Raw genomic sequence first — 24,590 nt, 5'->3', positions numbered from 1 at the left:
AGGTGGGTGTGCTGGGGTGGAAAATGAGTTTGAAATATAGAAAGACACATGTGAAATGCTTTGGGAAGAGTGAGTTTGAAGAGAGACCCTCTGAGGTTAGCTAATCTGCCGGTAATAGTAAATGTGTATTTGAACTTGTGTTAGAGGCCAGATTAGAGATGTGGACCAGAGAGCCTCAGGACTAGAGAGAAAAGTTCGAGGGCAAATAGATTGGCTCTTTATGGAAGAATTTGGGAGTGACTTGTTTAGCCAAAAAAGAAGTACTTCAGAGATAAAATTGGAAGGTTTCAACCAGGAAGAGACTGAATCTCTTATGCCAAGTCAGTAAAGAAGATTTACAGAAGGCAGAGAGCCATATCACCAATGCCATTGACACCATTACTAATAGCTGGCACCTTTAAGTTTAATGGACTAAAACTAGTTGGTAATTAGAATTTACAAAGAAGAAACAGTGAGAATGATGTCACCATATAGTTTGTATAGCAGTTATTTGACTTCCAGAGTTTCTTCATTATCTTATTGGAGCTTTGTTTGTGACACACGGACATGAATTTTTTAATTTAACTAATAAAGAAACTGAAGTTGCTTAAAACTTACAGCAAGCATTCAGCTGGTTAGTAGCAGATGAAGGCCTAAGCCCAAAGCCCAGTTCTCCCATCTTAATGGGGTGTTAAACCTGGAAGAGCACTGAAATGTGCTATAACACAGTCCTTTCATTTTACATACAAGAATTGAGGCCTGGAGACTTGGACTGTCTTGGCATGGACACATAGCTCCTCTCTGACCAAATGAGGATTAGAAATTAGAGAATGTTAATTATTGCAGGCCTAATGAGTGCCTGCCTAGCTCTGTAGAGTAGCTTTACATTGATCTCATTCAATCCTTAAAGCAATAGTATGAGCTACGTAAAACCGTCTTCATTTAAGAACCAAGGAAACTAAAGCTGAAAAAAGATAAATAATTTGCTCAGAGTCCCACAACTAGGCATAACAGAGCCAAGATTCAAACTCAAGTGTATCAGACTACAAAGCTTTGTCTCAGTCCAACACAAAACTTCTCCCACCTCTTTAGCTGTCTATGACTTGTGATTGGTGCTGAAGTGTTTTTCTTGTTTGCTTGTTTTTAGAGATTGTGTCTTCATGACTTCTGACCTCTGCAGTCTGACCCCTTAATATGGAAAGGGTCAAAACAATTAGGAAATTTTGGCTGCAGCAATAAAGCAGCCTCAAACTGTGTGGTTCCTCAATAAGAAACATATTTCTGCTCATATAAACAGTCCATGACAGTTTCAGGTCCGTGAAAGTGCTCCACTCCACAGTCATGCAGTCTCTACCATTTTTAAGATGTGGCTTTCAAGGTTTCCCTTACAGTAGCCTCTAATGGGCAGGTGAAAATAGCATGGAGCTTCATATGAGACATTTTTGTGGGTTTATATTGAAATTACATTATTTCTAGCTCTACAGCTAGAACTCAGTCACATGGGCTCACTCAACTCAAAGGAGGTGTGCTTAAGACACACCCTTGGGTGCCCAAGGAGAAGTGGAGTTGAAAGAGCTAGCATGTTTGTATGACACAGTCTCTGTTTCACTAATTTATTTTTTTTAATTGTTTTATTGTTATGTTAATCACCATACATTACATCATTAGTTTTTGATGTAGTGTTCCCTGATTCATGGTTTGTGCATAACACCCAGTGCTCCGTGCAGAATGTGCCCTCTTTAATACCCATCACCAGGCTAACCCACCCCCCCACCCTTCTCCCCTCTAGAACCCTCAGTTTGTTTTTCAGAGTCCGTCGTCTCTCACTCTGACTTACTCCCCTTCATTCCTCCCTTCCTGCTATCTTCTTTTTTTTTTTCTTAACATATATTGCATTATTTGTTTCAGAAGTACAGATCTGTGATTCAACAGTCTTGCACAGTTCACAGCACTCACCATAGCACATACCCTCCCCAATGTCTATCACCCAGCCACCCCATCCCTCCCACCCCCCACCACTCCAGCAACCCTCCGTTTGTTTCCTGAGATTAAGAATTCCTCATATCAGTAAGGTCATATGATACATGTCTTTCTCTGATTGACTTATTTCACTCAGCATAACACCCTCCAGTTCCATCCACATCATTGCAAATGGCAAGATCTCATTCCTTTTTATGGCTGCATAATATTCCATTGTGTATATATACAACCTCTTCTTTATCCATTCATCTGTCGATGGACATCTTGGCTCTTTCCACAGTTTGGCTATTGTGGACATGGCTGCTCTAAACATTGGAGTGCACGTACCCCTTCGGATCCCTACATTTGTATCTTTGGGGTAAATACCCAGTAGTGCAATTGCTGGATCGTATGGTAGTTCTATTTTCAACTGTTTGAGGAACCTCCATACTGTTTTCCAGAGTGACTGCACCAGCTTGCATTCCCACCAACAGTGTAGGAGGGTTCCCCTTTCTCCGCATCCCCGCCAACATCTGTCGTTTCCTGACTTGTTAATTTTAGCCATTCTGACTGGTGCGAGGTGGTATCTCATTGAGGTTTTGATTTGGATGTCCCTGATGCCGAGCGATGTGGAGCACTTTTTCATGTGTCTGTTGGCCATTTGGATGTCTTCTTTGGAAAAATGTCTGTTCATGTCTTCTGCCCATTTCTTGATTGGATTCTTTGTTCTTTGGGTGTTGAGTTTGATAAGTTCTTTATAGATTTTGGAGACTAGCCCTTTATCTGATATGTCATTTATAAATATTTTCTCCCATTCTGTCGGTTGTCTTTTGGTTTTGTGGACTATTTCTTTTGCTGGGCAAAAGCTTTTTATCTTGATGAAATCCCAATAGTTCATTTTTGCCCTGGCTTCCCTTGCCTTTGGCGATGTTTCTAGGAAGAAGTTGCTGCGGCTGAGGTCGAAGAGGTTGCTGCCTGTGTTTTCCTTTAGGATTTTGATGGACTTCTGTCTCACATTTAGGTCTTTCAACAATTTGGAGTCTATTTTTGTGTGTGGTGTAAGGAAATGGTCCAGTTTCATTCTGCACGTGGCTGTCCAATTTTCCCAACACCATTTGTTGAAGAGACTTTTTGCCATTGGACATTCTTTCCTGCTTTGTCGAAGATTAGTTGACCATAGAGTTGAGGGTCCATTTCTGGGCTCTCGATTCTGTTCCATTGATCTATGTGTCTGTTTTTGTGCCAGTACCATACTGTCTTGATGATGACAGCTTTGTAATAGAGCTGGAAGTTCGGAATTGTGATGCCGCCAGCTCTGCTTTTCTTTTTCAACATTTCTCTGGCTATTAGGGGTCTTATCTGGTTCCATACAAATTTTAGGATGATTTATTCCATTTCTTTGAAAAAAGTGGATGGTATTTTGATGGGGATTGCATTGAATGTGTAGTTTGCTCTAGGTAGCATTGACATCTTCACAATGTTTGTTCTTCCAATCCATGAGCATGGATCGTTTTTCCATTTCTTTGTGTCTTCTTCAATTTCTTTCATGAGTATTTTATAGTTTTCTGAGTACAGATCCTTTGCCTCTTTGGTTAAATTTATTCCTAGGTATCTTATGCTTTTGGGTGCAATTGTAAGTGGGATCGACTCCTTGATTTGTCTCTCTTCTCTCTTGTTGTTGGTGTATAGGAATGCCACTGATTTCTGTGCATTGATTTTATATCTTGCTACTTTACTGAATTCCTCTATGAGTTCTGGCAGTTTTGGGGTGGAGTCTTTTGGGTTTTCCACGTACAGTGTCATATCATCTGCAAAGAGTGAGAGTTTGACTTCCTCTTTGCTGATTTGGATGCCTTTGATTTCTTTTTGTTGTCTGATTGTTGTGACTACCACTTCTAATACTATGTTGAATAGCAGTGGTGATAGTGGACATCGCTGCCGCGTTCCTGACCTTAGGGGAAAAGCTCTCAGCTTTTCCCCATTGAGAATGATATTCGCTGTAGGTTTTTCATAGATGGCTTTTATGATATTGAGGTATGTACCCTCTATCCCTATACTCTGAGGAGTTTTGATCAAGAAAGGATGCTGTACTTTGCCCAATGCTTTTTCTGCATCTATTGAGAGGATCATATGATTCTTGTTCTTTCTTTTGTTAATGTATTGTATCACGTTGATTGATTTGCAGATGTTGAACCAGCCTTGCAGCCCAGGGATAAATCCCACTTGGTCCTGGTGAATAATCCTTTTAATGTACTGTTGGATCCTATTGGCTAGTAGTTTGGTGAGAATTTTTGCATCCATGTTCATCAAGGATATTGGTCTGTAATTCTCCTTTTTGATGGGGTCTTTGTCTGGTTTTGGGATCAAGGTAATGTTGGCCTCATAAAATGAGTTTAGAAGTTTTCCTTCCATTTCTATTTTTTGGAACAGTTTCAGGAGAATAGGAATTAATTCTTCTTTAAATGTTTGGTAGAATTCCCCTGGGAAGCCATCTGGCCCTGGGCTTTTGTTTGTTGGGAGATTTTTGATGACTGCTTCAATTTCCTTAGTGGTTATAGGTCTGTTCAGGTTTTCTATTTCTTCCTGGTTCCATTTTGGTAGTTGATACATCCCTAGGAATGTACCCATTTCTTCCAGGTTATCTAATTTCCTTGCATAGCGTTGCTCATAATATGTTCTTATAATTGTTTGTATTTCTTTGGTGTTGGTTGTGATCTCTCCTCTTTCATTCATGATTTTGTTGATTTGGGTCATTTCTCTTTTCTTTTTGATAAGTCTGGCCAGGGGTTTATCAGTCTTGTTAATTCTTACAAAGAACCAGCTCCTAGTTTCGTTGATCTGTTCTACTGTTCTTTTGGTTTCTATTTCACTGATTTCTGCTCTGATTATTATTTCTCTTCTCCTGCTGGGTTTAGGCTTTATTTGCTGTTCTTTCTCTAGCTCCTTTAGGTGTAGGGTTAGGTTGTGTATTTGAGACCTTTCTTGTTTCTTGACAAAGGCTTGTATTGCTATATACTTTCCTCTCAGGACTGCCTTTGCTGTATCCCAAAGATTTTGAACCGTTGTGTTTTCATTTTCATTGGTTTCCATGAATTTTTTTAATTGTTCTTTAGTTTCCTGGTTCACCCATTCATTCGTTAGTAGGATGCTCTTTGGCCTCCATGTATTTGAGTTCTTTCTGACTTTCCTCTTGTGATTGAGTTCTAGTTTCAAAGCATGGTGGTCTGAAAATATGCAGGGAATAATCCCAATCTTTTGGTACCGGTTGAGACCTGATTTGTGACCTAGGATGTGATCAATTCTGGAGAATGTTCCATGGGCACTAGAGAAGAATGTGTATTCCGTTGCTTTGGGATGGAATGTTCTGAATATGTCTGTGAAGTCCATTTGGTCCAGTGTGTTATTTAAAGTCTTTATTTCCTTGTTGATCTTTTGTTTAGATGATCTGTCCATTTCCATTAGGGGGATGTTAAAGTCCCCCACTATTATTGTATTGTTGTCAATGTGTTTCTTTGCTTTTGTTATTAATTGCCTTATATAAGTGGCTGGTCCCATGTTAGGGGCATAGATATTTACAATTGTTAGATCTTCTTGTGGGATAGACCCTTTAAGTAGGATATAGTGTCCTTCTTCATCTCTTATTACAGTCTTTGTTTTAAATTCTAATTTGTCTGATATAAGAATTGCCACCCCAGCTTTCGTTTGGTGTCCATTAGCATGGTGAATGGTTTTCCACCCCCTCACTTTCAATCTGGGGGTGTCTTTGGGTCTAAAATGAGTCTCTTGCAGACAGCATATTGATGGGTCTTGTTTTTTAATCTAATCTGATAGCCTGTGTCTTTTGATTGGGGCATGTGGCCCATTTACATTCAGGGTAACTATTGAAAGATAAGAATTTAGTGCCATTTTATTGCCTGTAAGGTGACTGTGACTGTCTACTGTATGTGTTCCTTTCTGATCTATGCTGCTTTTAGGCTCTCTCTTTGCTTAGAGGACCCCTTTCAATATTTCTTGTAGGGGTGGTTTTGTGTTTGCAAATTCCTTTAGTTTTTGTTTGTCCTGGAAGCTTTTTATCTCTCCTTCTATTTTCATTGACAGCCTAGCTGGATATAGTATTCTTGGCTGCATATTCTCGTTTAGTGCTCTGAAGATATCATGCCAGTCCTTTCTGGCCTGCCAGGTCTCTGTGGATAGGTCTGTTGCCAGTCTAATGTTTCTACCATTGTAGGTTACATATCGGTCCGGGCTAAGCAAGCTGCTCGGGTTTGCTCTCAGGAGCTTTTGTTCCCTGTACGTTCTCGGTACAGCTTTGGAGGACCAGGGTGAAAATGATGGCCTCCCAGTCTCTGCCCCAGAGAAGGCAAGAAGTCGGGGCTCCGCTCCTCACTGCGCCCCCAGAGAAAAGCAGCCAGTCACTCCCATGTCCCCGGTCTCTGGCCGCACTCCATGCTCACCCGGCCTGTGACCGAGCGTTTCTTTCTGTGGCACCTGACCCCATGTGGGGTCTCCAAACCCAGCAGATCCCTGCGGTTCGCTCCCGCGCCGCTCCTCCCAGAGGAGGGAGGGGAGTCTCCCCGGCTCTGCTGCTTGTTGGGTCCCTGCTGGAGGAGCAGTGGCCCGACTGTGCCACGGATCACAGTTTATGGCAACCCCGAGCTGAGAGCCCGCGCCTCGGCTCCGTCTCTGCAGCCGGCTTCCCTGCTCTGATACCTGGGAGCTCTGCCTCACTCAGGCACCCCTGGTCTTTCTGTGACCCCTAGGGTCCTGAGACCACACTGTCCCGGGAGGATTCCACCCCCTGCTTAGCCACTGCAGCGACATCCCTCCGTGGAGCCGACTTCTAAAAGTTCCGATTTTGTGCTCCGTGGCTCTATCACTTGCCAGAAGCGGCCGACGGAGGCCCCCTCCCCTGCTGCTTATCCTCCCGAATATCGCCTCAAATTCACTTCTCCGCATGTCCTACCTTCCAGTAAGTAGTCACTTTTCTGTTCAGAGAGTTGTTGCTATTCTTTTCTTCGATCTCCTGTTGAGTTTGTAGGTGTTCAGAATGGTTTGATCCCTATTCAGCTGAATTCCTGAGACCAGACGAAATCCAGGTCTCCTACTCCTCTGCCATCTTGCTCCGCCCCCTTCACTAATTTATTTTTTTATTTTCCCTTAAACATTCTGATACATGCTAGATGCTCAGTGCAATCCTGGAATTCACCAAATGTTAAATACTAATCAGCTTTGTTTTTACTATATTTTTGGTACTTTATGTTACTGATTCCACTTAAATTCATGTGACTTTTTGGGGGAGAGAACCCATGTTTTTATGTGGTGTATATTATAGACTCATAGATTCTCTTCCTCAGTGTTTTACAGTGTGACAATTAAAATCCACATGAATATTTTTAAGGATTCAGAAATCACCTCTGTCCTAACTAGTTTCTTGATTACAAGTTAATATTAATTCTTTTCTGTTTTCATTTTCATTTTTTATTTTTTTCCAATTCTTATTTAAATTCTAGGTAACATATAGTGTAATTGGTTTCAGGAATAGAATTTAGTGATTCATTCCTTACATATAACACCCAGTGCTCATCCTAGCAAGTGCCCTCCTTAATACCCATCACCCATTTAGCCCATCCCCCACCCACCTCCCTCCATCAACCCTCAGTTTGTTCTCTATCATTAAGAGTCTCTTATGGTTTGCTTCACTCTCTCTTTCTTTTTTTTCCCCTTTTCACGTATGTTTATCTGTTTTGTTTCTTAAATTCCGCATGAGTGAAATTGTATGGTATTTGTCTTTCTTTGACATATTTTGCTCAGCATAATACACTCTAACTCCATCCACTGTTTTCTGATTTTTTTAGCAGCATAAGAGTTAAAAGTTAATATACTGTACAACAGGAGAAGTATAACAGATTTTGCTTATGAGGCTTTTGTTCATTAATCCTATAAAGTTTGATTTTATTTTCCCAGTATCTACAGATGAGAAAACAAAGATTTGGAAAAATCTATATGATATATTAGTGTGTCGGTGAGCAGGAATCTGAAGTCATGTTTGTCTCCAAAGTCCATGTTGTGTTAACCATGGTTACTTTTTTATATTCCAGTATTCCCTGATAGACTATAAGTGCCTGGAGCACAGGGACATTTTTTTTTTTTTAAATCTCTGTATCACACTGTGTGATACAGCATTTCCTATATGTGTGCTCAATAAACTTGCCGAGTGAATGAAAGTATCAAAGTTTTTCCCATGACTCAACCTCCTCACTCTACAAATCCTTAGAAAAGATAAAATCCAGGGCATCTGGGCAGCTCAGTTGGTTAAGCCTCTGACTCTTGATTTCAGCTTAGGTCATGATCTCGGTTGTGAGATCAAGATCCATGGCAGGCTTTGCACTGGGTGTGGAACCTGCTTAAGATTCTCTCTCTCCCTCTCCCCGCTGCTCGTGCATGCTCTCTCTCTCTCTCTCTTTGTCTCTCTAAACAAAACAAAACAAAAACATAAAATCCAACTGCTTCTTGAGCCTCTACTTTACTGTGAACTTTAATCCATTAATATGATATATAACAGTATGTCCTTGAAAATAAGCTTTGAAATAAACCTTACTGATTTTATAAATTTTCAAATAGCATATCTGAGACAGATGAGATCAGATAAAGGAAGAGATTCATCTAACTCGAGACAAGAATTTTGCAAGAATTCAAGGATTTGTTTGCAAATGGCTTTTAATGGTAAATTCATTGTACATTCCAAAGAGGATTAAGTGTGTTCCTTAGGACACATCCTATGGAAAACCATTTGGTGGTCATCTGGTTTTCACTGTGATAAAAAATTTCAAGGTACAGGTAGGATTGTTCATTGAAGGTAGGTAGAGCTATGTGTCTTCTTGTTGCCTATTCCACCTTAAAAATCTCTGAAAATTGGACATGGAAACAAAGTATTAAATAGAAACTACATATTGTCTTTTCAAGGTAAATAACATATAAAGATTAAACTAACCTCATTTTATTTAGTTTTGTGAATTGATATTGTATCTTTGTGATTTGCCAACAGCAGGAAATCTTGCGGTACTTTGAATCTCTATTACAGCGCTTTTTCACACTGTTGCTTTCATTCAGTCCATTGTCATTTATTTTTGTATTCATTTTCACACACTTTTATTGGGTACCTTCTTATTACTTGATACTTACTATCACTAGAAATATAAGTCTAAGATGATGTCTCTGTTCTTGGGGAACAGAGTGTGGCAGGTGTCACAAACTTGTTCTGAGTGATGGACGTAAAAGGGGAATTACTGTGATAGAGCAAGACATGTGCTTAAACAGATGTGTACATATACACTGAGCCACTAGGGGAAGGAGGACCTGTGGGTCTGGAGGAGTTGGAGAAGGTGATACTGGCTAGGGTTTAAAGGATGCTTGTATATACCTCCTCCCCTTGATCATGAGCACTTGTATTTCAGGAATCCTATTACTTTTGCATCTGCCACAGTATAAATATCCTCTTTAGCATGTCAGCTAAACAAATATTAGAGAATTGAATAAATGCTATATATTTGTGTAAATCTTCCTTTCTTCGTTTGTCAACAAGATGATTTGGTAGGGTACTGACCAATACAAGTTCTAGCTAGTTCTGAACTTGGTTTTGCCATTTGTTACCTGTGTGACCCAGGCTATAATGTGAGCTATTGGTAACAAACACTTGGCACTGAGGATACAGAAATAAATACTGTAGGTTCTGCTTTTAGGAATCCCCCATCATCTGTTGTTTCCTCTGCCACATCTTCAGATCTGTGCTGGATTAAACTGAGATTAAACAAAATTCTAGGACTTGTTATAGGAAGGAAAAATGATATATATTTTTGGCTTGTTTCCTTTGGAATGAATAACACATTGTGTGATGCAGCCAGGCTTTTGGTTTGCAAAGTGGCCTCTGTACATGCAGGGCCAGGAGAGGCAGAAGAAGGAGGCAAACCACTGCAGATTAGTAGGTGGCAGGTATAATACACAAAGGAATTTAATGTACAAGGCTTGTCTTAAGCAGCTGCAAGATGAGTAGGTCTCCACACCCATCTGCCAGAATCTTAAAAGTTTATATAGAGGCCTTCACTGGGTTCCATCATGTATACTGTCCAGATGGTCATAACAACACATTGCTTTCTCAAGGCTGTGTCCTTGAAAACAGCTCTCCCTGTGGGAACAGTGGGCAGAATGTATATTCCAAGGATAGGGGAGGGGCCGAGGAACCTCTGATTGCCTGGGTCCAGCTCTCTGGTCAACCAGCAGTTATGTCCTCTCAGTGACCTTCCCCGACACAGTCTCACTGTAATTCATGAGAATTCACTGAGAGAGTGTTGAATTCCATAGTGAACTTGCAGAGACCCTGTTACCAAGGCATCCGTCTTGTTTGTTTGCCTGTGGCAAGTGCTGACTGGGAGAAACAAATCTCTAAGGACAAAGGCAGCCACGACCCATTTATAATTTTTAAAGTCCCCAAAATGTCACTGAAAAGCCTTTAAGTGTTTCTGTATTTGTGTTTGTGATAGTTGCTTTTAATGCTACTGTGACTACATAGAAGAAATGGCCAGTTTTATGAACACAATGAAAATGTGAGCACCTCTCAAGTATAGTCTGGTTACATATAAAATGAAAATTTCGGCTTCACTTGTAGACCTTACGGAACAAATGTGCAGCTCTGTTACCAATGCTGGTATGTGCGGAATCCTAGTTATTCGCATTGAGTTGCCAGAATCTGCTCTGTACAGTGCATCTCCCAGGCAAGGGACATCTCCACTCCTTTTCTCATTTTCATTGTAAGCCAGGGAGGGATTCCCTGTTGTCTCTGGGGGCAGTTGTAGACCTATAACTGTCTGGTTGTCCTGCTCTCACAGTTCTCCATGCTACACAGATAACTTCTGTCCTGCTGAATCATAGAAGCCTTAAAGGTCTCTCTTATTATTATCATTTTAGGAATAAAAATATATGTGAATTGAAAAAATATTTGCACATGATTCACCACCCCTGCTCCTCCTAGAAATTGAACATTGAACTGAGGGCTGGAGGAATTATTTGAATGTGTGACCCAGGCTATAACGTGAGCTATTAGTAACAAACATTTGGCACTGAGGATACAGAAATAAATACTGTTAGGTTCTGCTTTTAGGAATCCCCCATCATCTGTTGTTTCCTCTGCCACATCTTCAGATCTGTGCTGGATTAAACTGAGATGAAACAAAATTCTAGGACTTGTTATAGGAAGGAAAAATGTTCAGATAATTTATCCTCCAAACTGGTACGGTTTTGAGAAGGAAATGGGCAGCAGGTGTAAACACAGGGCTTGTGATTATTTTGGTTATCTGAGAAGGTTTTGCTTGTGTATTTCCTGATTTCTCAAAATACTAACTCTGTTGGATGGTTGTTACCTGAATACTGTCGGAAGTCTAGACATGACAGGATGTACGGGGGTCATGACCATCTTTCTGGGGCCTTTGGAAATCAGTGTCTTAGATACAATTTGTTGCTGCTCCGTTGCAGAGAGTTGTCTTTCAGCCTTACATGGAGAAGCTATCTTTGAAAATCAGTCTTCTCTTTACACTTGTTTCTCTTGGTGACCTGTATTTAAAAATACTGAACTGACTCCATAAGCCAGGGCCAGCCTTTTCTGTCTGGGAGACATAGCCTCAAGTTACCTCTCTATTTCAATTTTTGAAATTTTAAGTGATCCAAGGTGTGTCCCACAAAATCACACATCTGTAAAATTTCAAAAATTATAATATAGCTGTTTAAAATTCATTTTCTGGGAATTTATAATACATGCACAGACAACCTGACTGCAGTAGCTGAAGGTGCCCCTGTGTCCTGTGGGCTTATTACATTTAGAAACCTAAGGGGTGTGATTGGAGTCTGGGGAGATAGCTGAGTAAGAGAACCCTAAGCTCACCTTGTCCCATGGGTACAACTAAATAACACATCAGCATAAATAACCCCCAAAATGACCCGAGGACTGGCAGAACAAACATAACAACCAAAGGTAGAGAATAGAGACTAGAAGAAGGTAGAAAGCATGGAGATACAGTTTGAGAACAAAATGGACCTTAGCTGTCTGTGGTCCCAGAGAGAACCTGGGTCTTGAGAAGGATGAGAAACAGACTGTCACACCCAGGGAACCCGTTTGGGGAAGACATTTGGCTTTGACAGTGAGAGGGGCTGAATTTTGTGAGTTCTTACAACAAGCGGGACTTAGAAACCTGGAATTTTAAAAATCAGTAGGCTCCGCTTTAGGATAATCCAGAAGGCTTTAGCAAGCCAAATCTCCACCCTTAAAAAGACAGCACAACAAACAGCCAGCAGAGATCTAACATAGAGGAGCAATAGGGGCACACTGGAGGGAGAGTGATTTACTCATCTCAGAGCCTGTCCCAAAGAGGCAAGGATCACAGGGAGACCCCTCCAGGAACAAAGAATCTGGCACATGCTATTTCCTGCCCTTGCCCTTAAGCATAAACACAGGAGCACATGCAGGAACCAGGATATCACCAACACTCACTACCCAACATGCTTACCCCAAGACCTGCCCCCGACACTTGGGTGGATCTGCCCTTTCCACTAAAGCTTTCCTTAGTCCCAGCACTGCAGCACCCGGAAGACCAGTGCAAACCTCACCAGTACCCCATCTCCTGACCAGGATCTTTTGCCGGGCTTCATTTCTGGTGGCAGTGGTGGCAGGTTGCATTTCATAAGCAGACTAGTGCGTACCTTGTTAAAATGTGCCCCACCAAGCCAGGGACCAAACACTGCCCGTGACAGGAAGAAAGAGCCTCCACGGACAACTGGACGGAAGGAAAAAGAGGCCAGGACTACAGCAAAGCACACACAGCAGGCATAGGAGAAACCCAGCAAGCACCAGGTCCTGAGGAACAAGGTGCACTGCCCTGCAGGGCACTATAGGACCTCCTCTTCATAAGGCAGTTAGTTTCAAGACAAGATATAGCTGACTCTCCTAACACACAGAAACAGATACAGAGCGATAGACAAAATGAGAAGACAGAGGAATATATCCCAAATAAAATAATAGGACCAAACCACAGCAAGAGACCTAAGTGAAACAGAGATAAGTCGTAAGTAATGCGCCTGATAGAGAATTTAAAGTAATGATCATAAAGATACTCTTGGACTTGAGAAAAGAGTGGAGGATGTCAGTGAGACATTTAACAAAGAGATTAAAAAAAAAAAAACAGTCAGAGATGAAAAACACAATAAATGAAATTTGATAGTACACTTGGTGGAATAAATAGGCTAATGGAATCAGAAGAATGAATTAATGATCTGGAAGACAGAGGAATGGAAAGTAATCAAGCTGAGCAAATGAGAGGGAAAAAATTATGCAAACTGAGAATAGCCTTAGGGAACTCAGTGACTCCATCAAGTGAAATAACATTTGTACTATAGGGATCCCAGAAGAAGAGAGAGAAAGGGAGGCAGAAAATTGAAGATTTAGCTGAAAACTTCCCAAATCTGGGGAAGGAAACATATATCCATATCCAGGAGGCACAGAGATTCCCCCCAAAGAAATCAGCACAAAGAGGTCTCCAGCAAGACAGATAGTAATTAGAATGACAAAAAGTAGTGATAAGGAAAAAATCTTTAAAGCAGCAAGAGAAAAGAAAAGAGTTACATACAAGGGAAATCCCATAAGGCTTTCAGCTGATTTTTCAGAGAAACTTCGTGGGGCCAAAAGGGAGTGGCATGATATATTCAAAGTGCTAAAAGGGAAAAATCTGCAGCCAAGAATAATCTGTCCAGCAAGGCTATCAATCAGAATAGAAGGAGAGAGAAAGAGTTTCTGAGACAAAAACTAAAGAAGGACACCTACAGATTGAAAGTTAGGGGATGGAGAAACATTTATCATACAAATGGATGGCAAAAGAAAGCAGGGGTAGCAGTACTTAGACAATGTAGACTTTAAAATAAAAACTGTAACAAGTGACAAAGGACACCGTATAATAATAGGGACAATCCAACAAGAAGATAAACAATTGTAAATACTTAAACATCCATCATGGGAACACCCAAATACATAAAGCAGCTAATAATAAACATAAAGGAAGTAATCAACAGTAACACAATAATAGTAGTAGACTTCAACACCCCACCAACATTGATGGACAGATCATCTAACAGAAAACCAACAAGGAAACAGTAGCTTTGAATGACACACGGGAACAGTTGGATTTAACAGATATATCCAGAACATTCCATCCTAAAACAACAGAATGCACATTCGTTTAAAATGTACAGAGAATATTCTCCAGAATAGATCACATAAAAGGTCACAAAACAAGTCTCAACAAATTCAAAAAGATCGAAGTCATACCATACATCTTTTCTGACCACACCGTTATGAACCTAGAATTCAGGCATAAGAAAAAATCTGGAAAGAGCACAACACTGAAACTAAACAACATGCTACTGAACAGTGAATGGGTCAACCAGAAAATAAAAGATGAAATGGAAACAAATGAAAATGAAAATCCAATGGTCCAGAATCTTTGGGACACAGCAAAAGCAGTTCCGAGAGGGAAGTTTATAGCAATGCCTCAGAAACAAGAACAATCACAAATAAAAAATTTAACTTTGTACATAAAGGAGCTAGAAAAAAAGACAAACAGAACCTAAAACTAGCAGAAGAAAGGAAATAAAGATTAGAGCAGAAATAAATGAAAAAACTAAAAAACAATAGAACAAATCAAAGAAACCAGGAGCTGGTTCTTTGAGAGGTTCAACAAAATTGATAAATCTCCAGCCAGACTCATCCAGAGAGAGAAAGAGAGAGAGGACCCAGATAAATAAAATTACAATGAACAAGGAGAAATACCAACCCACCCCATAGATATATAAACAATTGTAAGAGAATATTATGAAAAATTATATTCCAACAAATTGGACAACCTAGAAGAAATGTATAAATTCCTAGACATGTATAACATAACAAACAGAAGCAGGAAGAAATAGAAAATTTGAACAGACCAAATACTAGCAATGAAATTGAATCAATAATCAAAAAACTGCCAGTAAACAAAAGTCCAGGATCAGATGGCTGAACAGGTGAATTCTACCAAACATTTAAAAAAGAGTTAATACCTATTCTTCTCAAATGATTCCAACAAATAGAAGAGGAAGGAAAGCTGTCAAATTCATTCTATAAGGCCAATATCACCCTGATACGAAAACCAGATAAAGTCACAACAAAATAAGAGAACTATAGGCCAGAGATGCAAAAATTCTCAACAAAATACTAGCAAACCAAATCCAAAAATACACTAAAAAGAAATCATTCACCATGATCAAGTAAGATTTATTCCTGGGATGCAAGGGTGGTTCAACATTTGCAAATCAATCAGTGTGATACATCACATCATTAAGAGGATAACTGCATGATCATTTCAAAAGATGTAAAAAAACTTGACAAAATACAACATCCATGATAAAAACCCTCAACAAAGTAGGTTTAGAGGGAACATACCTCAACATAATAAAGGCCTTATATGAAAAACCCAGAGCATACATTATATTCAATGGGACAAACTGAGAGCCTTTCCCCTAAGGTGAGGATCAAGACAAGGATGTCCACTATCACCACTTTTATTCAGTATAGTACTGGAAATCCCAGTGACAGCAATTAGACAACAAAAAGAAATAAAAGGCCTCCACATCAGTAAGGAAGAAGTAAAACTTTAGTTGTTGATATGATCCATATATGGAAAACCTGAAAGACTTCATGACAAAACTGCTAGAACTGATAAATGAATTCACTAAAGTTGCAGGGTACTAAAGTAGTGTACACAAATCTGATGCATTTCTATATACTAATAATTAAACAGCAGAAAGTGAAATGAGGAAAACGATCTCATTTACAGTTGCACCAAAAATAATAAATTATCTCGGAATAAACTTGTCCAATGAGGTTTAAGACTCTACTCTGAAAACTATAAAACACTGATGAAAGACAGCGAAGATGACACAAACAAATGGAAAGGTATTTCATGCTCATGGATTGGAAGAACAAATATTGTTAAAAATATCTATACTACCCAAAGTATTCTATAGATTTAAAGCAGTCCCTACCAAAATACCTATAGCATTGTTCACAGAACTGGAACAATCCTAACATTTGTATGGAACCACAAAAAACCATAAATAGCCAAAGCAATGTTTAATGAAAAACTAGTGCCTGGGTGGCATAGTCAGTTAAGCATCTGACTCTTGATTTCAGCTCAGGTCATGATCTGAGGGCCGTGAGATCGAGCCCCATGCTGGACTCCACACTTAGTGCAGAGAGTCTGCTTGAATTTCTCTCTCCCTCTCCCTCTGCTCCTGCCCTCCGTGCACTCTCTCTCTAAAGTAAATGTCTTTTAAAAAAAAAGAAAAAATCAAAACTGGAGCTATCACAATTTCAGACTTCAAGTTATATTACAAACCTGAAGTAGTCAAAACAGTATAGTACTGGCATAAAAACAGACACAAAGATCAATGGAACAGAATAGAAAACCCAGAAATAAACCCATAATTTTATGGTCAATTAATTTTCAACAAAGGAGGAAAGAATATACAATGGGAAAATCTCTTCAACAAATGTTGCTGGGAAAACTGGACAGCTACATGGAAAAGAATGAACCTGGATAACTTTCTCACACACCATACACAAATGTAAGCTCAAAATGGATTAAGGACCTAAATGTGAAACTTGAAGCTCTAAAAATCCTAGAAATGAGCAGAGGCAGTAATGTCTCTGACATTGGCCATAGCAACACTTTTCTAGATATGTCTCCTGAGACAAGGGAATTAAAAGCAAAAATAAACTATTGTCACTACTTCAAAATAAAAGTTTCTGCACAGTGAAGGAAACAATCAACAAAACTAAAAGGCAACTATGGAATGGGAGATATTTGCAAATAACATGTCCAATAAAGGGTTAGTATCTAATATATATAAAGAAATGATACAGGGGCACCCGGGAGGCTCCGTCAGTTAAACGTCTGCCTTCAGCTCAGGTCATGATCCCTGGGTCCTGGAATCGAGCCCCGCATCAGGCTCCCTGCTCAGTGGGGAGTCTACTTCTCCCTCTCCCTCTCCCTCTGCTGCTCCTCCTGCTTGTGTTTTCGCTCACTCTCTGTCAAATAAATAAAAGTTTTAAAAAAATTTGATACAACTCAACACCCAAAAACCAAATAATCCAATTAAAAAAATAGGCAGAAGACATGAACAGACATTTCTCCAAAGAAGACATACCAATGACAAATGAAAGACAGACTCATGATGAGATGCTCACATCACTCATCATCAGGGAAATGCAAATCAAAATGACAATGAAATATCACCTCACACCTGTCAAAGTGGCTAAAATCAACAACACAAGAAACAAGTGTTGGCGAGGATGTGGAGACAAAGGAACCCTAATGCACTGTTGGTGGGAATGAAAACTGGTCCAGCCACTGTGCAAAACACTATGGAAATACCTCAAAAAATTAAAAATAGAACTACCTTCTGATCCAGTAATCACTCTACTATGTATTTACCCCCAAAATACAAAAGCACGAATTTGAAGGGATACATACACCCCTATGTTTATTGCAGCATTATTTACCATAGTCAAATATTGGAAATAGCCCAAGTATACATTGATGGATGAGGGAACAAAGAAGATATGTGTGTGTGTGTGTGTGTGTGTGTGTGTGTGTGTGTATACACAGTGGAATATTTTTCAGCCATAAAAGAATGATATCTTGCCATATGCAATGACATGGATGGAGCTAGAGAATATAATGCTAAGCAAAATAAGTGAGAAAAAGACAAATACCATATGATTTCACTCATATGTGGAGTTTAAGAAACATAAGTGAGCAAGCAAAAAAATAGACAAACCAAGAAACAGATTCTTAACTATAAAAAATAAACTGATGGTTATTAGTATGGATGGGGGGATGGGTTAAATAGGTGATAGGGATTAAATCGTATACTTATCCTGATGAGCACTGAGTCCTCTATTATAGAATTGTTGAATCACTCTACTGTACACATGAAACTAATACTGTTGTATGCTAACTATACTGGAATTAAAATTAAAAACTAAAAAAAATTAAAAAGTTAATAAAAACTAAGGGATGCTACATGTCAAAGAATTATATGGGCTGAATGATGAAGTCATAAAGGAAGAAACCACAATGAGATACTACCTTACACCAGTTAGAATGTCTAAAATTAATAAGACAGGGAACAACAAATGTTGGTGAGGATGTAGAGAAAGGAGAACCCTCTTACACTATTGGTGGGAATGCGAGCTGGTACAGCCACTCTGGAAAACAGTATGAATGTTCCCCAAGACATTAAAAATAGAGCTACCCTATGACCCAGCAATTGCACTATTAGGTATTTACCCCAAAGATACAGATGTAGTGAAAAGAAGGGGCACAGGCACCCCAATGTTCATAGCAGCAGTGTCCACAAGAGCCAAACTGTGGAAGGAGCCGAGATGCCCTTCAACAGATGAACGGATAAAGAAGATGTGGTTCATAATACAATGGAATATTACTCAGCCATCAGAAAGGATGAATACCTACCACTTGCATCGACATGGATGGAACTGGAGGAGATTATGCTAAGAGAAATAAGTCAAGCAGAGATAGACAGTTATCATATGGTTTCACTCATATGTGGAACATAAGCAATAGCACAGAGGACCACAGGGGAAGGGAAGGGAAACTGAATGGCAAGAAATCAGAGAGGGAGACAAACCATGAGAGACTCCAGACTCTGGGAAACAAACTGAGGGTTACAGAAGGGAGGGGGGTTAGGGGAAGAGGTATCCAGGTAATGGGTATTAAGGAGGACATGTGATGTGATAAGCACTGGTTGTTATTTGCAACTAATGAATTGTTGAGCACTACATCAGAAACTAATGATGTACTATATGTTGGCTAATTGAACATAATAAAAAAATTAAAAATGAAGAAGATGGCAGTTGGCAGAAAAGAAAAGAAGAAAAGAAAAGAAAAAGCTGGATTTGCCCAGTATAAAGAGCTACAATTTTTCTCTCCTTACTTGGCTGGAATGCCACAAGATGAGACTGACAGGTTGCAAACTACATTCACAGCCCTGTGCCCACCTTAGGACATGTCAAGGTAATAGCACAACTGGTAGCTGATTGCCCCTGAGCCAATGCCTACAGCAGGGCACTGCTGAAAAAGACTCCAAAATGTGTTTTATTCATTATGTGTTATATCCCAATATTAACTAGATTTCTATTTGGAGAAGACTGGCATAGTTCAGATATTTCCAGGAGACCTAGTAAAAGATTTCTAGCCAACAATGTCTATATTCCAAGAAACAATTGCATGGAGAGATTTATAAGAATGAGCTGACCCTGGCATAACAATTGACAGCTTGTCTTTCTGCAGTGGTGTCAACTCCTTCAGCTCAGAGGCAAGCCTTTGCGCTAGAGAATCTGTGCGTGATCTAGGCATTTGCTTATGTTAAAAAAGTCAGATCCTAGAGCAAACAAAGCCCAGAATATGTCCTTTCATCAGGAATGACTGAAGAGCGTATTAAGGAGGGCACATGTTGTGATGAGGACTGGGTGTTATACGGAACTAATGAATCATTGAACACTGCATCAAAAACTAATGATGTACTATATGTTGGCTAATTGAACATAATAAAAAAAAAAGGAATGACTAAAGAATGAGGATCTCTGAATGACTAATCATAAATCAAGTCCTTAAGCTTAAAAAGAATTAGAACAGTAGTTCCCCACCTCTGCTCCCCAAAACAGTCTCACAGGTGGGAAACAGCATATTATTATTCTCTTCCCTAAGTTTTGCAGGGGGTATGAATATGATAAGTCTCTTTGATAGGGCAGTATAAAAAAATCAGTTCAACACTATTTGACCCAGAGTTTCTTGAGCTTATTCGTTCATAGATGTTTTCAAAGAACAGCAAATAATATCTGGAATTACTTTTTTGGAAACAATGAATCTGAGAAAAGCCATATACACTCAATACCAAAAGCGTGCCAAACATCCTCAATTTCCTTTTTGGTTATGCAGAAGCCAACACAACATTTGTAGTTAGGATGTCTTCATGACCATCAGCTCTCATTTATTATTCAGTATATGAGAACACATCCCTAGCTTTCCATTTGTTTGAATTCTGGAAAAAATGGGATTTGGTTCTTCCTGTAACTTTCATTTTTGGTGACTAATCACTTTTAACTGATCTGTTGAACATGTTTTAGGTGTTTACTAAAAGGTTAGTGTCAAAAGAAATTAATGTCCTGGTGGGCTTGTGTTTTTCTCTGAGGCAGATATTGATGAATGCACAGAGGGAATCATTGAGTGCCACAACCATTCCCGCTGCGTTAACCTGCCAGGGTGGTACCACTGTGAGTGCAGAAGCGGTTTCCATGACGATGGGACCTTTTCACTATCCGGGGAGTCCTGTGTTGGTAAGCAGCTTTTAGCCATGCCCTCCATCCTTCTGGCCCTTTGCAGGAGGGGCAGCCTACTTTGGCACTCTCTTCAGCTTCCAATGTTAAAATATGACCCTCACTGGTTAAACTCATCAGTTTTCAAATTTCCTCTCTCAGCAATTCAAGGAGTAGGCCAGGGATTATGCAGTGTGGGGCTTTAGGATTTTTATATGGAAACTGGGGCAGTCAAGAGTTTCAAAGCCTGGGTGTGTGTGCCATGGCTTTTAGTTCTTTTGGAGCAAAACCATGGTGGCTTGCTGAAATTTTTAACAGTTTGAGAAACAGAAATGGGAGAAGAAGAAATACTGGTGGAATGAGAAAGTTGAGGTTAAATCCCAGCTCTCGTACTGAAAAAGGCACTGCCCCTCTCTGAATCTTTGTCGGTGAAAGGGTAAAAATGGAATAATAATATATATGTGTTGCTAGGATTAAATGGGATGCCACACATTTAGAGATTGTAAGCTTTCCATTGTTGCACAAATGTAATACAGCTGCATTAACCTTATTATTGTTATTACCACCATCATCCTTACTTACAAAGTCTCTCTAATCACTGTTCTGCTTGAGGTTCTGTTAAATGCTGAACAGAGGAAGCTAGCAGATGGAGTTTTTTTGGGTTTTTTTTTTTTGTTTTTTTTTTTACCTTCAAGACCCTACAAGTTTCATGATATGCAAACAGCTGATCAAACCTGTCATTGTTTCCATGAGAACTTTGGCCAATCCATTTACATCATGTCCTGTGAATTCAACTAAATTCTTCATGTGGATTTGGAGAAACCTACAGGGCAAGCCTTCTGACCTTGGGTTCAGACTGCTGAATTAGAAAATGGGAATGTGATTTTGAAAATTTACTGTCTCTGCTCATTGCATATATATATATTTTTTTGAAGGTTGCTACTGAGATCCACCTAGTGTTTTTCCAACTTCTCCTCTGAGGTTGTTTTAAAGTAAAGATGAATTAGGGAACAATGGGCACAGAGCATGAACTGTCTACCACTCCTGTTGAGAGGCATGCAGTATAGTTGTTAAAAGCATGGATCGCAGAGCCAAACGCCCGCTGTCAAATTCTAGCTCTTTCATTTCTAAATAGGTTCCCAGTGGCAAGATCTTATCTAGTCCATACCTGAGTATCTCATCCATAAAATGGAAATGTTGCTATTTAGGTCATATGAGCGTTGCAGGAATTAATTGTATTGACACCTGTTAATATTCAGTAAATGTTAGTTACCATTATCTTCAGTGTTCCTGCATATTCAGCATTCTGCCCTAGGCTCTATGTTCCTTTTATTCTTTTGTTTGTTTAATTTATTTTAGAGAGAGAGTGTCTGTGTGTGAGCTGGAGTTGGGGGGTGTGGGGGGTGGAAGGTGGTGCAGAGGGAGAGAATCTCAAGCAGACTGAGCTCAGAGCCCAACTTGGGGCTGGATCTGATGTCCCTGAGATCAGGACCTGAGTGGAAACCAAGAGTCAGATGCTTAACTGACTGAGCCACTCAGGTGCCTTGTAAGCTTAGGGACAGGTTTATAGTTATCCTGGGTCTTCAGATACTTCCTGTACATATGGCCAAGAAGTTCTGTGTGTGTGTGCAACTCGGTATAAATAAGTTATGTTAATAGGAATAGATAGAATGGCAATTGTGACTGAGGAATGGAGAAAGAATATTGGCCTTGTGTAGTATTACACTGTGGCACTAAAAATAAAAATCTCATTTTTAAACACAATATTTGATCTCATTTAATGGGAGACCCAACTTTTTGTTGCATGAAGAACCCTAGAGATTACCTATGTTAAACCAATGTTGTAACTGCCTGGAGCTGCCATGCTCTTGCACTGTTAGATGTTTTTGCCTATGCTGTCCTCTCTGGCTGGAATGGAACAGAACTCTGAATTAAAGATAATCCTATCTTTTCCTTGATCGTCTTGATTCCCGTGGGAATTTCAGTTCTTTTTCCTAATTTCAGCTCGTGTTCCACCAGGCCCCCATGAAGCATTATTCGATGTTTTCCTAGGAGTCATCACTGCTGTCCCCGGCTAGCTTTAGTTTTCTCCTGATGTATATTTCTCTGGCTTATACCATAGAAACTTGTACCACTGTACAGTTTATTTGCTCTCCAACTAGAACGTGGGTGTGAAATGGACTTTATTCTTCTATCTCTCCAGTAAGACCCTCTGGTAATTGGTGTTCGGTCAATGAGAAAATTGCCACCAATTCGTGTGCCTAACAAAGAAATTCAGTCTCAAAAACGGTGACACCTTGTTCCCAGCTGCATAGTTGGTTTGATGCAAGTTGAGACTCAAGCCTAAGTCAAGGGTCACTCTACATCCCAGATACCCAGTGCAGTTCCAGTTTATGCCTGTTGTTCTGATGTAATTATCCATAGCGCCTTGTCACTCCCATAAATGTCCCTGTTAGGATGACAGATGTCATGGTCACCTCACCTGCAGATTTTTCTCTGCCATGCTGAGTGGTCTGCCTGGGGGATCAGATCTCCTGCCCTCCCTGAAGAAGCACTTTTCTTCTTCCACGAACTGATCCCTGGTCTGTACAGGAAAGCTACAGCAAATCGGATTCCTTGACAAGGCAATAGAGTTGTTTTTATTAGTGGCATTTTTAATTAGGGCAATTGTGAATCTGAATGCCCCTTCATTTCCATACTTTTGGAAATGTCTTTGTGAAAGGGTCTTTTTTATTGTTATGTTAATCACCATACATTACATCATTAGTTTTTGATGTAGGGTTCCATGATTCATTGTTTGTGCTCCACACACAGTACTCCACGCAGAATGTGCCCTCTTTAATACCCATCACAGGCTAACCCATCCCCCCACCCTCCTCCCCTCTAGAACCCTCAGTTTGTTTTTCAAAGTCCATCGTCTCTCATGGTTCGTCTCCCCCTCCGACTTACTCCCCTTCATTCTTCCCCTCCTGCTATCTTCTTCTTTTTCTTTTTTCTTAACATATGTTGCATTATTTGTTTCAGAAGTACAGATCTGTGATTCAACAGTCTTGCACAATTCACAGTGCTCACCATAGCACATACCCTACCCAATGTCTATCACCCAGCCACCCCATCCCTCCCACCCCCCACCACTCCAGCAACCCTCAGTTTGTTTCCTAAGATTAAGAATTCCTCATATCAGTAAGGTCATATGATACATGTCCTTCTCTGATTGACTTATTTCACTCAGCATAACACCCTCCAGTTCCATCCACGTGGTTGCAAATGGCAAGATCTCATTCCTTTTGATGGCTGCATAATGTTCCAGTGTGTATATATACCACCTCTTCTTTATCCATTCATATGTCGATGGACATCTTGGCTCTTTCCACAGTTTGGCTATTGTGGACATGGCTGCTCTAAACATTGGGGTGCACGTACCCCTTTGGATCCCTACATTTGTATCTTTGGGGTAAATACCCAGTAGTGCAATTGCTGGATCGTAGGGTAGCTCTATTTTCAACTGTTTGAGGAACCTCCATACTGTTTTCCAGAGTGGCTGCACCAGCTTGCATTCCCACCAACAGTGTAGGAGGGTTCCCCTTTCTCCGCATCCTCGCCAACATCTGTCGTTTCCTGACTTGTTAATTTTAGCCATTCTGACTGGTGCGAGGTGGTATCTCATTGAGGTTTTAGTTTGGATTTCCTGATGCCGAACGATGTGGAGCACTTTTTCATGTGTCTGTTGGCCATTTGGATGTCTTCTTTGGAAAAATGTCTGTTCATGTCTTCTGCCCATTTCTTGATTGGATTATTTGTTTTCTGGGTGTTGAGTTTGACAGGTTCTTTATAGATTTTGGAGACTAGCCCTTTATCTGATATGTCATTTGCAAATACTTTCTCCCATTCTGTCGGTTGTCTTTTGGTTTTGTGGACTGTTTCTTTTGCTGGGCAAAAGCTTTTTATCTTGATGAAATCCCAAAAGTTCATTTTTGCCCTGGTTTCCCTTGCCTTTGGCGATGTTTCTAGGAAGAAGTTGCTGCAGCTGAGGTCGAAGAGGTTGCTACCTGTGTTCTCCTTTAGGATTTTGATGGACTTCTGTCTCACGTTTAGGTCTTTCAACCATTTGGAGTCTATTTTTGTGTGTGGTGTAAGGAAACGGTCCAGTTTCATTCTTCTGCATGTGGCTGTCCAATTTCCC

General features: G+C 40.1%; 1 protein-coding gene across 4 annotated transcripts in view; it reads left to right on the top strand.

Moving 5' to 3' along the window:
* NELL1 (neural EGFL like 1) overlaps positions 1-24,590 on the top strand; it is an 857,163-nt gene that overhangs the window by 787,873 nt on the left and 44,700 nt on the right. For 3 of the 4 annotated variants that reach the window (XM_073904919.1, XM_073904917.1, XM_073904918.1), the window contains one exon: positions 20,288-20,428. The exons of the other annotated variant lie outside the window; for it this stretch is intronic. In XM_073904919.1, coding sequence (XP_073761020.1) covers positions 20,288-20,428 — 141 coding nt within the window. The remainder of the gene's footprint in view (positions 1-20,287; positions 20,429-24,590) is intronic. 4 annotated transcript variants of the gene reach the window in all.

Source organism: Callorhinus ursinus, unplaced genomic scaffold, assembly GCF_003265705.2.
Source record: "Callorhinus ursinus isolate GAN/ISIS: 27379988/994484 unplaced genomic scaffold, GSC_fseal_2.0 scaffold21, whole genome shotgun sequence".
Lineage (NCBI taxonomy): Eukaryota > Metazoa > Chordata > Mammalia > Carnivora > Otariidae > Callorhinus > Callorhinus ursinus.
This window is presented reverse-complemented; position numbering and strand designations above follow the sequence as displayed.